At 43.7% G+C, this 11759-nt stretch overlaps 1 protein-coding gene across 1 annotated transcript in view; it reads right to left on the reverse strand.

Annotated features, from left to right (window-relative positions):
• LOC147448568 (uncharacterized) overlaps window positions 1-10779 on the reverse strand; it is a 108731-nt gene extending 97952 nt beyond the window's left edge. The window contains exons 1-5 of the mRNA XM_086521141.1: window positions 10235-10779; window positions 10098-10164; window positions 9773-9870; window positions 9328-9428; window positions 5086-5164 (exon numbers count right to left, since the gene is read on the reverse strand). Of these exons, the coding sequence (XP_086377267.1) occupies window positions 5086-5164; window positions 9328-9428; window positions 9773-9870; window positions 10098-10155 (336 nt within the window). The 5' untranslated portion in view covers window positions 10156-10164; window positions 10235-10779. The remainder of the gene's footprint in view (window positions 1-5085; window positions 5165-9327; window positions 9429-9772; window positions 9871-10097; window positions 10165-10234) is intronic.
• Window positions 10780-11759: the final 980 nt, after the last annotated feature.

Raw genomic sequence — 11759 nt, forward strand, 5'->3', positions numbered from 1 at the left:
CTCACCATTTCTTCCATCTTTGTTTCACACACTGTTACATCCAGTTTACCGGGTACCTATTGTATCAGCTGCTACACCCACGTAGTTTTAGATTGTAGTAGTAGTAGTAGTATTTTGTTCCACTTCTAGTTCTTTTCTAGTTCTTTTGTACCCAGACATGGTATTAGATTCACTATTTTGTAACTGATTGGTCTCATAGGTCATTTTGGCCTTTTGAAGACGTTAATATAACATTTCATTTCATTTCATTTCTCTCTCTCTCTCTCTCTCTCTCTCTCTCTCTCTCTCTCTCTCTCTCTCTCTCTCTCTCTCTCTCTATATATATATATATATATATATATATATATATATATATATGATTTCCCGAATGATTAGAGCCAAGGCCTCCGTACCACACGCGATTACCCGAGCGGAACTAGCTACCCCTCCGATAGAAATTGAAGCTCTTACCAGATCAGTGTCCTGTATACATGGTTTATGGGATACAGATAATTGCCGATATACTAGATTGGCCCTCGAATCCTCTCGACAATTAGCAATGAAAGGAGATACATCATGCTGGTATGTGCAGCTGTCCTTGTGGTTTCAGAGACACGGGTTCAGTATGGAAAGATTACCCCCCTTCCAATACTCTCTTGAGGCTCCATCACTGGCAATCACACGAATGGAGATTAATAAAATCATCCGCCAGGATCTTATACAGTTGGACACTAAGAGGACATGGGTAGACCCTACACAAGAATTGGGCACGAAGATGGCCGACTACAAAGAAAACTTCCTACAGCTATCTAAAGATGGTTTTGTGATTCGCCCGAGCTACATGGATACCCACCTATCTCATGGTTTGAGATGTGCTATTGGTCAGATTCGTACATCCTCACACCAGCTGGAAATTGAATTTGGCAGATTTAGGGGAATCCCACCTGAGAGCAGAATTTGCAAGTTATGCGGAATGGAGCCGGAGACAGAATTACACTACATATGCTATTGCACCGTATACTATGAGATACGTGGGCGTTTCCATTGCCTATTTAAAGAAGGCTTTGGACCTCTAGATAGAGTCATGCAATACCAAGATCAAAGGTGCTTAGGCCTGTACCTACTGGAACTACATCGGCACAGGGATAATCTAATGAGAAGACAAAGAGCACTACAGCCTCAGAGGCAGATCACAGATTTCTTCGGATCGAGAGAAGCAGGAATGGAAGGAGAAGCAAGAGACCAGCAGCGAGCACAAAGGAGTACCCACATTCATACCAAAGGCACCCTCATTGACAGGGCGATTGAGCTTAGGAAATCGAGACTACCACGACCGAGATGCAAAAGCACACTTCACCGGAGGAGACTACAACAAAGGATTAGAAGCATTCTAGCCAGACACCCAGAATGCTCCTAAGAAGTTTATCTAATACTTTGTATTTAGTTTTTCGCATTTATTTTCACACTTCACACTTTTCACACATTGTAACAGATTCACCACTTTTGTATCAGTTTGGTCTCATAGGTCACTCTGGCCTTTTGAAGACGTTAATATAACATTTCATTTCATTTCACTCTCTCTCTCTCTCTCTCTCTCTCTCTCTCTCTCTCTCTCTCTCTCTCTCTCTCTCTCTCTCTCTCTCTCTCTCTCTCTCACACACACACACACACACACACATACGAAGACTAGACTGACGAGAGCAAATGCAGCTTTGGGAGGGCTGGAGAGGATGTGTTCGCAGGCTCAGTTTCAGGAACCGCGAACAAAGCTCTGGCTTTTGACACTCTAGTGACTCCAGCTATGCTCTATGGAGTTCAGATATGGGGACCCTCAGTAGACCACCATAAGAGATCTGGCAACACAGATGGATGGAGATGTATGGAGAGGCCTCTGGTCTCTATGATCGCTCGGATGATACGGGCTAAGGCCTCAGTGCCGCATGAGATTATCAGAGCCGAGCTAGCCGCCCTCCCCCCCCTCGTGGTGGAGGCATTGACCAGATCAGTATCCTTTATGCACGGTCTATGGGATCTCCCCAGGGACAGATACGCTCGGCTTGTCCTAGAGTCATCTCAACAACTAGCTCTACAAGGCGATACAGCATGTTGGTATGGACAGATGATAGCATGGTTTCAGTCGCATGGTTTCAACATGGATAGATTGCCTCCGTTTCAATACTCCCTGGATGCACCCTCCCTGTCTCTCACACGAACAAAGATCATCAAACTCATATGCAAGGACCTGATCCAACTAGATACCAGGAGCACATGGATACAGCTGGCACAGGAGTTGGGCACGAAGATGGCCTTCTACAAAGAGCATCTTCTCCAACTCACGGAGGATGGCTTTGTGACTAGGCCTACATACATGGATACGCACTTATCTCATGGGATAAGATGCGCCATTGGGCAGATACGCACATCCTCACATCAGCTCCATATCGAGACTGGCCAATTTCAAGGGGTGCCAGCAGTGGCCAGGATGTGTCACCTATGTAACTTAGAGCCAGAGACAAAGCTGCACTACACATGTTATTGCCCGGCGTACTATGAGATACGCAGCCGCTTCCACTGCCTGTTCAGAGAAGGTTTCGGACCTTTTTCTAGAGTCATGAGATACAAGGATCAGAGATGCCTCGGATTGTTCCTGCTAGAGTTGCGCAAACTTAGGGAGAGCTTGCTGAGGACATCAGGGGAGAGACAGTCTCAGAGACGAATCACAGATTTCTTTACACCAGCCAGGGGAGAGCCAGAGGAGCAGTCATTACAACAGACCTCAGAACCCACCCATACTAGAGGTACGTTGCTTGACCAAGCCACTGAGCTAGGCAGATCAAGACGCCCACGACCTCGGGGGGTCTCCCACCACCGATAAACGCTGCAACAGAAGATACAGATCACTCTAGCTTGACATGCAAGACGCCCAACCAGAGTACCGACCATGGAGGAGGTTGATGAGATCCGACAACGACCGACGGGAGATTTCATCTGAACCCACAAACCCCCCCCCCCCCCCCCCCCCCCCCCCCCCCCCATCTCGTCTCGATCCCTAATCAACTTCAGATTTATTTCCTTTTTCCTTAGTGTTTTAGTGTTAGGTCTTTGTAACTTTGTACTTTGTAATTTCCGTACTCAGACATGATATCAGATTCACCAATTGTAACTTTTTGGTCTCATAGGTCAGGCCTTTCGAAGCCGTTAATATAACATTTCATATCTCTCTCTCTCTCTCTCTCTCTCTCTCTCTCTCTCTCTCTCTCTCTCTCTCTCTCTCTCTCTCTCTCTCTCTCTCTCTCTCTCTCTCTCTGCCCTAGCTTCAACCCGCTTCTTTTGCCCTGTGTAACCATGTCCCCCCCGGGGCGAGGGCAGCCCTTGGGAGGGCGTTAATACCTGAGCCTTGCCCCCCCTTGCCTCAGCTCGACAGCTCGCGACCCTGCCCCCCTTGCCTCAGCTTGACAGCAAGGGAAATGCTGCTCCTGCATGGACTTTGCCCCTTCGGTCGCAGACAACAACGACAGCACTCCCCGTCCAGCGCGCAGTCATCCTCCTCGACCTCCCGACTTCAGCCGCCCCCCCCTCGACTCCAGTGAGCAGGCCTGAGCGAGCCTCGGTGAACAGAGATCATTCACAAATTAACACTAAGGTCATTTTCAAACAGTCACAAGAGCAAGTTCTCACAGCAGGTTTTCACCGTAGAGCTCAGCCACAGACAAAGGTTTTCGCACAGCAAAACAAAGATTCTTCAGTCATGACTTCTTTCAACACACCGACTTCTGACACACGCAAGAGTTTTCTTGCTGTGGCAGCTGCACCCAGGAAAGATCTCGCCGCTCGTCAAGATGCACGGATCACGGCCCTAGAGGCTTAGATCCAAGAACTTGCTTTGAAGAATGCTGAACTGAAAAAACGCTTATGTAAGCTCAAAGATACAAAAGCAACGGAGAAGGAAATTTTGCTCGCAAAGAAACTCGAAGTTGAAGCTACTCTCATCGAGACTGTCAAGACAACTCAGAAAGAAGCCAACGAGGCATCGCATAAGAAGATTGAGAACGACATACAAGCAGCCTTACAAGAATGTCGGATACAAGAATCCCTTGCCCTCAAAATTAGGATTGGAGGACTCTCCTCACCATGGTGCACCGAGGAGGATTCCCTCGAAGAATCCATCGTCAAGCTCAATGACATTCTTCAACCAATCAATATCGAGCCCGACACTGTCTCGTGGATCAACGACACACATAGGCGTGTGCCTCTTGGCCAATGCATCCTCACTTTCAAGAACAAAGAAGAACGGACGCGGCTGTTGCGCCAATCTTATCACCTCAAGGGGACAAAGCTTTGGATTGCCGAGGAATTGACTACAAACCAACTCAAGCACAAAGCAAGCCAGCTCAAAAAGATGCACGAAGCTCGTAAACAAGGTAAATGGGCAGTCTACCGTGGCAGTAAAGCCATCATTCAAGAGTTTCGAACTCCCAAGCCAGCTCCTCCTCTACCTGACCCCCTCTAGGTTTTGTTTTTTGTCCGTATCCTTTCCTTTTCCTTTACCCTTGATGGACCCTCAGTCCCTAACTGATATGTATCTAACGCTTCCACCGAAAGAACAGATGTAATGTTTTGTTTTGGTCCCATGGGTCAAATCTGACCTCCGTGGACGATAATTAAATATCTCTCTCTCTCTCTCTCTCTCTCTCTCTCTCTCTCTCTCTCTCTCTCTCTCTCTCTCTCTCCGCCCGCACAATATCACAGATTTGGATGATGAAGAATACATTATGGAGACGGCTATGCTCAAAGCAAAGCTTAGCAAAGTTGTCCTCTTCACCAATCTCGGGGAACCCTTGTACTGTGTACATAGAGGTCAAGGGCAAGCAAGCGAAGGAAAAATACTTGGATATGAAGGAAAAAAAGGCAGTCATGAGCTAGACACGCTCACTAAAAGGAACCTCGGTGTGGATTTTACATGACGTTACCCCATTACAACTAAAGAATAGAGAAACCAAGCTAACCAAAGTCAAGACATAGAGGCAAGGAAGAATGGGCAAGTAATTCCAAAATCAACGTCATTGATGGTGAAACAAGAACTTGAATAATCAAAAATAAACATACCGGGTTGTCTTCCATCAGCAAATCTCTAAAAGTGTACAAACCACCGGCAGATCCGTGGGGCTTATCTTCTCGCAAATACCTAAGCAGTTTTTACACATTTTTGTCAGGCTTGTTTACATGAAATAGGTTTTAAACCCCATGTTGAAAAATTAGAATCGATAAATTCTCAAAAGACTAATCACATAAGCATATATATGCTTGCTAGCACTTTGTCTACAAAAACACAAGTTGGCCTCACTTGAATCTATTAAGGGAAATGATACACTTTCATTAGACCTGCCTAACTCCATAGATTTCACTCAATGGTTAACATAATTGTTTGTAACAAATTGATCAGCCCGTTTGCTCTGTTGCAAAAAACTTCACCATTGGCAAAGAAATCTTCAAATCCTCGTTTCCCAAGACTGTCAACATTTCATGGTCCGAGATCATCTAGGGTACACCTAATTCTCAAAACTCTTTAAAAAACATTAAGATCCTTTAAAAAACAAGCCAAATATCAAAATCAGGCTTGTTTCTAATAGTTTGTTTATTAATGAAATTAAACCTAGCAACTTTGAATTGCCATCGGGTATATTGTCAACATATACATGCTTCAAATTATGAACTTAGACAGTTACAGTTTGTTTAGAGGATTTAGCTGCCTTGTTACATGCTTTTAGAAGGTATCAACCAAGAAAAATATTTAGTATGTATGTCTCATATACTATCTAGATGTCTTTCTTTTTTCTAATAATATATGCCTACCCTCAATGTTTCCCAGCAAAAAAGTTTCACATTTCCTAAGACACGCCATTTCCCAATTGAAGATGCTTCATGCAACCTAGCCTTATTGATCCCTAGATAAAGCAGAGAGAAGTAAATGATGAGTATTGCAATGCTTAATGAGTTGACAACTGTATACCAATTGTAACCACCCTAAAGGAATGAAAATGCCTCAAGCAGTGGGGTCAAAATGGCCATCGATATCTTGATTTTTGGCTACTTTGCGATTAAATAACAACAAAACTAACTGTGTCCTACTAAAGCAAGTAATGACCGCAACACATGCAAGAAATGTTAGATGGAACGGTTTATATGAATGCACAATTTAATGAGTCTCAAAGGGCCAAAAATTATGAACATGTCAAAATTTGTATTCCTCTCAAAGAATCTTTGAAAGATTATCAAGAAATGCACCATCAAAGGGTCAAAATAGCATTTATTAATTAGATGATTTGTTAGCAAAAACACCTTACTAAAGCAAGAGATCATTTTGTATTTTACACTAGAAACCAACGGTTTTGTGTCCAGCCAGTAGCAAGGTATAGGTTTTGTATAAGAAGGTGGCCTTTCAGAGCCATTCAAGACCCTTCGAGGACCGTGCAAAGTGCATAAATTGGGCAGAAGTAACAAGAAAACAATGGAGAGAAGTGTGGGAACAGTAACCCTTGACCCTTCTAATCGCAAAAGCATTTTGAAATGGGTTAGAAGGTAGAAAACACATCCTGCCACATTTTGTTGTTGATTCTGTTCCAGCTGTTGTTTTCAGTCGATCTTAGTGTTACAGTGGTATCGAAGCGTCAGTAGTTTGCTTTTCCGACAAGCAAATTAATTCACATCAACATACAACTGGAAGCTATGGAATTGGACGAGTGCTTGTAGTTTCTCGTCAACGAGTTGCAATATTTTCTTTCAAGAAATCCTCGCAGTTTTCCGGTTTTACAAAATTTACAATAGTTCTGGAATTTCATGATGCCTCCCGTTATGCCCCAAGTGTTACCTCCCCTAACACCCGATAGTTCGAGAGCTTCCAATCAAGAGATTCTATTATCCCTCTTGGTGGTGTTTTTGTCAGTCGGTTGTACGACCTCCTCTTGTACCACCTTTCCCTCCACCTCCACGACCACCTCCTGTATTTCATAGTTGGAACCCTTATACAATTTCTCAACAATTCGACAACATCTATTCACTTTGAAATTACACAGAAGAATCCAATATTCTCGAGCAGCTGCCTTCCTTAAGAACAATGATATGCAATGGTGGAGTTCTATATCCACAAAGCCTCACGTTCCAAGGACATGGCAAGCCTTCAAAAAAAATTTCGCTCGCACTTATCTCACATCCATATTTGAAGCGCAATCATAGCAGAATGGGGTAACTTGAAGATGATAGCCACTAAGACTATAGAAGATTACAATCCGACATTCTAGGCCGTACATCACCCCGTTTCCTTCTTCAAAAATTTGACCCTGGAGGATCAATGTGAGCGCTATACTATTGGATCACCTTCCCCGCTCTAGAAGTGATGCCTTTCAAAGCAATTAACCACTATGCAAGAGCTCATGGACCATGCCACCGTCGGCTATAAAATTATGAAGGGAAAACTTGTCTTTGTGCCTGAAACAGCTCAAGACCCTCTTACGCAGGATCAAGATCAACAACCCCAATCTTCTTCTAGAGATCAATCCAATCAACCTCAACAACAACGTTTACGCTTTACTCAAAAGCAAAAAGAAACCCTTCAGCAAGAGGGCTTCTGTTTTTAGACAAAGGTGGGATTAGTTTTCATATTTGTGCCCAAACTCTTCCCACTTTGTCAAAGGAGTTATGCAAGCTTGTAGCAAGATACAAGGCAACAAAGTTTTCTTCTTCGACCCTGAAGCAACGGAGAATTTCATTTCCATTGATTTCATCAAAAGCTTGGGGGTCACCTATGATCAGGTTGGTTTAGAAATGACGCCAAGCTTGCTACCTTGACAAACTAGCAAAACCAAACCACGTATTGGATCTCTCTCGGTCTTATGAGAGTTGTAAAAGTCACTTGAAACCGTCAATGCCAAGTGTCATTGCTGGTCCTACATGAAGTGTACCTGCAAAGACACACTAAGTCAAGAAATGCACGTGCATCATGCTTCGTGATTCTTGCTGATACAATCACACGATGTTGCAACTACATATCTACCATGTCCACGTGGCACATCGAGCCCATGAGCACATGACAAATCCATGGAGGTGAAGTCGAGTGCAAGAAATGGTATCACCACATCAGCTGGATGTGATGTCCGGGTTTACAATTTTTGTTCTGATTTACTTTTGACTCAGCACCTTCAGGATATGGAGCGACATTTTTCCTTTAGGGTCAAGAAAACCCACTCAGGTGGGTGGTTAGAGTATGACCTCTCATAGTGGAGGTGGAGGGTTCAAAGCATGAGAGGCCACATGTGGCCCGTTTTTCTATCCGTTCATATGCCTTGAGATCAGTGCATTCCTCTTTCCGTCATATATGGTCATATGGTGATAATCCTTAGTGAATGTGAGGGGTGGGTGAGCACCCTCTTTAACAAAATGAGGCAAGTATCTAATAAAAGACCGATGGGACTCAATGTTGTGAATAGGCTCCCTGTGAAAATTGATGGGTGTTGGAGGGTGAAAATGAAAAAATCATAGGTACTTGGGTTCTTCTAAAAACTCCACGCTACAAAGAGGAGCCTTCACATTTTTTGAAGGCTTGAGGCCTTTTAAACCAGTTCACAATATGTAGACATTAAAATTCTGGCCTTCAACTCAGTAAAGGATCCTTTAGGGCTAAAACAATTTAATGACTTCTAACTATCCTGACACTACACGAATAGCACACAATTACTCTGACGCAGGTACCACACATACGACTTGTTTGAGACATTAAAATTCTGGCCTTCAACTCAGTAAAGGATCCTTTAGGGCTAAAATAATTTAATGACTTCTAACTATCCTGACGCTACACGAATAGCACACAATTACTCTGACGCAGGTACCACGAATACGACTTGTTTGAGCATTCTCGAGCGTGGATAAAAATACTAAATAAATCTACTTAAGACAAAAACCATTCCTAAGGTCTTTGGACCTATCTTCAATTATTTGCTTGTACTAGCAGAAGTCTGGCACTAGCAGTGCTACTACTCTTCTCACTTTGAACTATGGTCATTTAAGACGCATTACAAGTACCCGTCTGGAAGATTAAACTATTTCACCCAAAGATCACTCTAAGTAACTCTCCATTGTTAAAAACTAATAATTATCTATTTACAAAAATAATATTTCAGGTATAGGGATAATTAGCACACTACAAAGTAACAATGTAGATACGCTTGCATCTTGAAAATTTCTTCAACAAAACAGAGAATGTTCACAAAGGTAGCATGTTTTTTCTTAATTTGATATATTTTCATGAATTGAGAACGTTTGTTTATGCCCATGGTTTACTGATAAAAAATATACCTGACAGGAACTTTGAGCTCATTTGATATTGCTGAGACATACAAGGCAAATTCCTTTTCTTCATAAAATCCAATAAGGTATATGTGAGCAAGGCTGGGAATCTGATTCAATGAAACTCTGTTAAACACAGTTGTTGACACGATTATGTTTCAATAAGTACAATGCCGTATGCTGACAGGACTCCCGCATGGGACATGGGCAGTTTTGCTGCTTATCATTAAAGATGCGACCTCAAGTAGCAATACCGGTCAGTTGGGACACACTGACATACAATTGACCGACAGACACTTCACTAGTTCAGAGCTTAAACAATGCCCAGATATTCCACATTTTCCAACTTGCAGCTATAGGAGACCACGATGACTTGGGCATTGCAATGTCTACATAATATGTGAATCTAAACAACACCAAATCTACAAATTGAATGTCCAGGGAGTAGCAATACCTTTTTGCAAGCGAGAATAGGATGCTGTACCATTGGTTGACCAGCCAAGGGAAAAAGAGGCTTTGCAAGATTGAAGGAAAGCGGCCGGAATCGAGTTCCTAGCAGTGCCAAACGGTAAGAGAAAATTAAAATGTGTATTTGATCAGTAACTCGGTATTAATACAAATCACTACCACTAGATTGCTCAGCTTGTGCTTATGTATTATAATGTCTGAAACACTCAAAAATAAAATACACCAATCGCATCAATTGCTTACTTGTAATGCAGGAAAACAGTGAATGATAGAAGATCAACGATACACAAAGTAGAGTCAAGGCCACTGACCTTTTGTAGGACCTCCAACCATAATAACCGCAACATTTACCTCCTCAGAGGAGGCCATTTGAAGGGCCTGACAAAAAACCGAGTTGAAGTCTGCAGAGAAAAAAAGTGAAAGGAGCTGCCAAATAGCAAGAGTTTACCTTGTTTCTGCTTGATTCAAACCACAGCTTAACGGGATGAGCTGCTTGCAAGGAGTCCAACTATTCTTGCAGAAGATCTGTGTCGAGGATAGAATGGGTAGCTCAATTGAAGACTCGGGTTGTGAAGAAGAAGTCCCGACAAATGGACTAGGCCTATATTGTCGTGAAAATTTCTCTTCCTGTATTTGGCGTTAAAACGTTGCCATGCATGCAAGTAGAAGCAGGCTTGCGTAATGGTGCGCCTTGCAACAACTAAAAATTAAACAAGCGACCGATCTCGTATGGAGAACGTGCTTGAGTGCACGCCAATCGAGTCATCCGACCTTTTCCCAGTCACGGCCCAATTCATATGTGAATTCAAAAAATGCTCTCATTAGGGTGCATTCAGACTTCGCATTGGCGCGAATCCAAGCCATGGCTTGTCCACGCACATGTCATTCACACTTGTAATAAAGCTACAGATTTGTTTGCATCCCTAGCTCTTGGTTAGCTAAGAGGGCTCCCCCATAGGCCCGCTAGAGGCGCATACGTAGGAGGGCCATTGAACATATTGAGCGTCACCCCATAAGCTTACCTGCAGCTTCGCCATTTCTCCTATTTTCACTATGCCCCTCCCCTGCATCTTCGTTGGGGGGTGTTCTACCACCTCCTGGAGTAGTGAAACGCCTTTATCTTGGCTATTGTTGGTCCGCGAGGGTTGAAAATGCTACCAGTTCATGAGTTTCATGTTGTGACCTGCTGTGAGCAGAGCCATATGGTACGTCCATTCTATAGAGAAGCTCCTCCTCTTGGAAAAGGGCCCTCCAAAGTGGAGGGTCCATGGGGGAGCGCTCTAAATGGCTTTAGATTCGTGGGGTCGATGGATCAACGCTTGCACGTGACTGGCACTGCAGCTTCCGGGGGGTGAGGTTGCACGTTGCTAAGGCAGGTCCGGACATTGCAATACATTCCTCGGTTGCACATCCTTGTGTGAGTCCTCGTTCTTGGCAGCTTGAACACTACCTTAGTTTGAGAAGGAAAATGGAAAGGGCTACAATTGAAGGAAAAGGGAAAAGCCTACAAAACTCCGCGAACGTGTTGTGAAAGTTTTTCATGCTACAATCTTGTGAGTTCCCAAGTTTTAAAATTGTGCATGGCTCTCTCTCCTCTGTCAACGTGAATACACATGCACAGTTCCGTGTCCTCTGTTGGTTTCATTACATGCGAAGGCAAGGCCTTTTGTGCTAGTTTCACCAAACGCGAGGAGAAGACGAAGGCCTTTTCGAGCTGGTCTCTTTCTCCCTCTCCAGAGAAGACGCAGGTAGCGCAAAGATTGCTGCTATTGCAAAATTTCTTCGCAAAACAACTCTCTCTATATCTCTCGCCTTACACGAGTCAAGGTCAGATTGTTGTTGTGCAAAACACACAGCGAGATTGCTAGTCACGGGCTGCTATTGACGAGAGACAAGGTGAGAGTGCTAGTCATGGGTTGTTGTTGGCGACAGATGCGATCGTGGAGGCGGGGGGATATATCCCAACTTTTGGG

The sequence above is a fragment of the Adiantum capillus-veneris genome, chromosome 10 (assembly GCF_014529385.1).
Source record: "Adiantum capillus-veneris isolate H3 chromosome 10, ASM1452938v2, whole genome shotgun sequence".
In the NCBI taxonomy this organism is placed as follows: Eukaryota; Viridiplantae; Streptophyta; class Polypodiopsida; order Polypodiales; family Pteridaceae; genus Adiantum; species Adiantum capillus-veneris.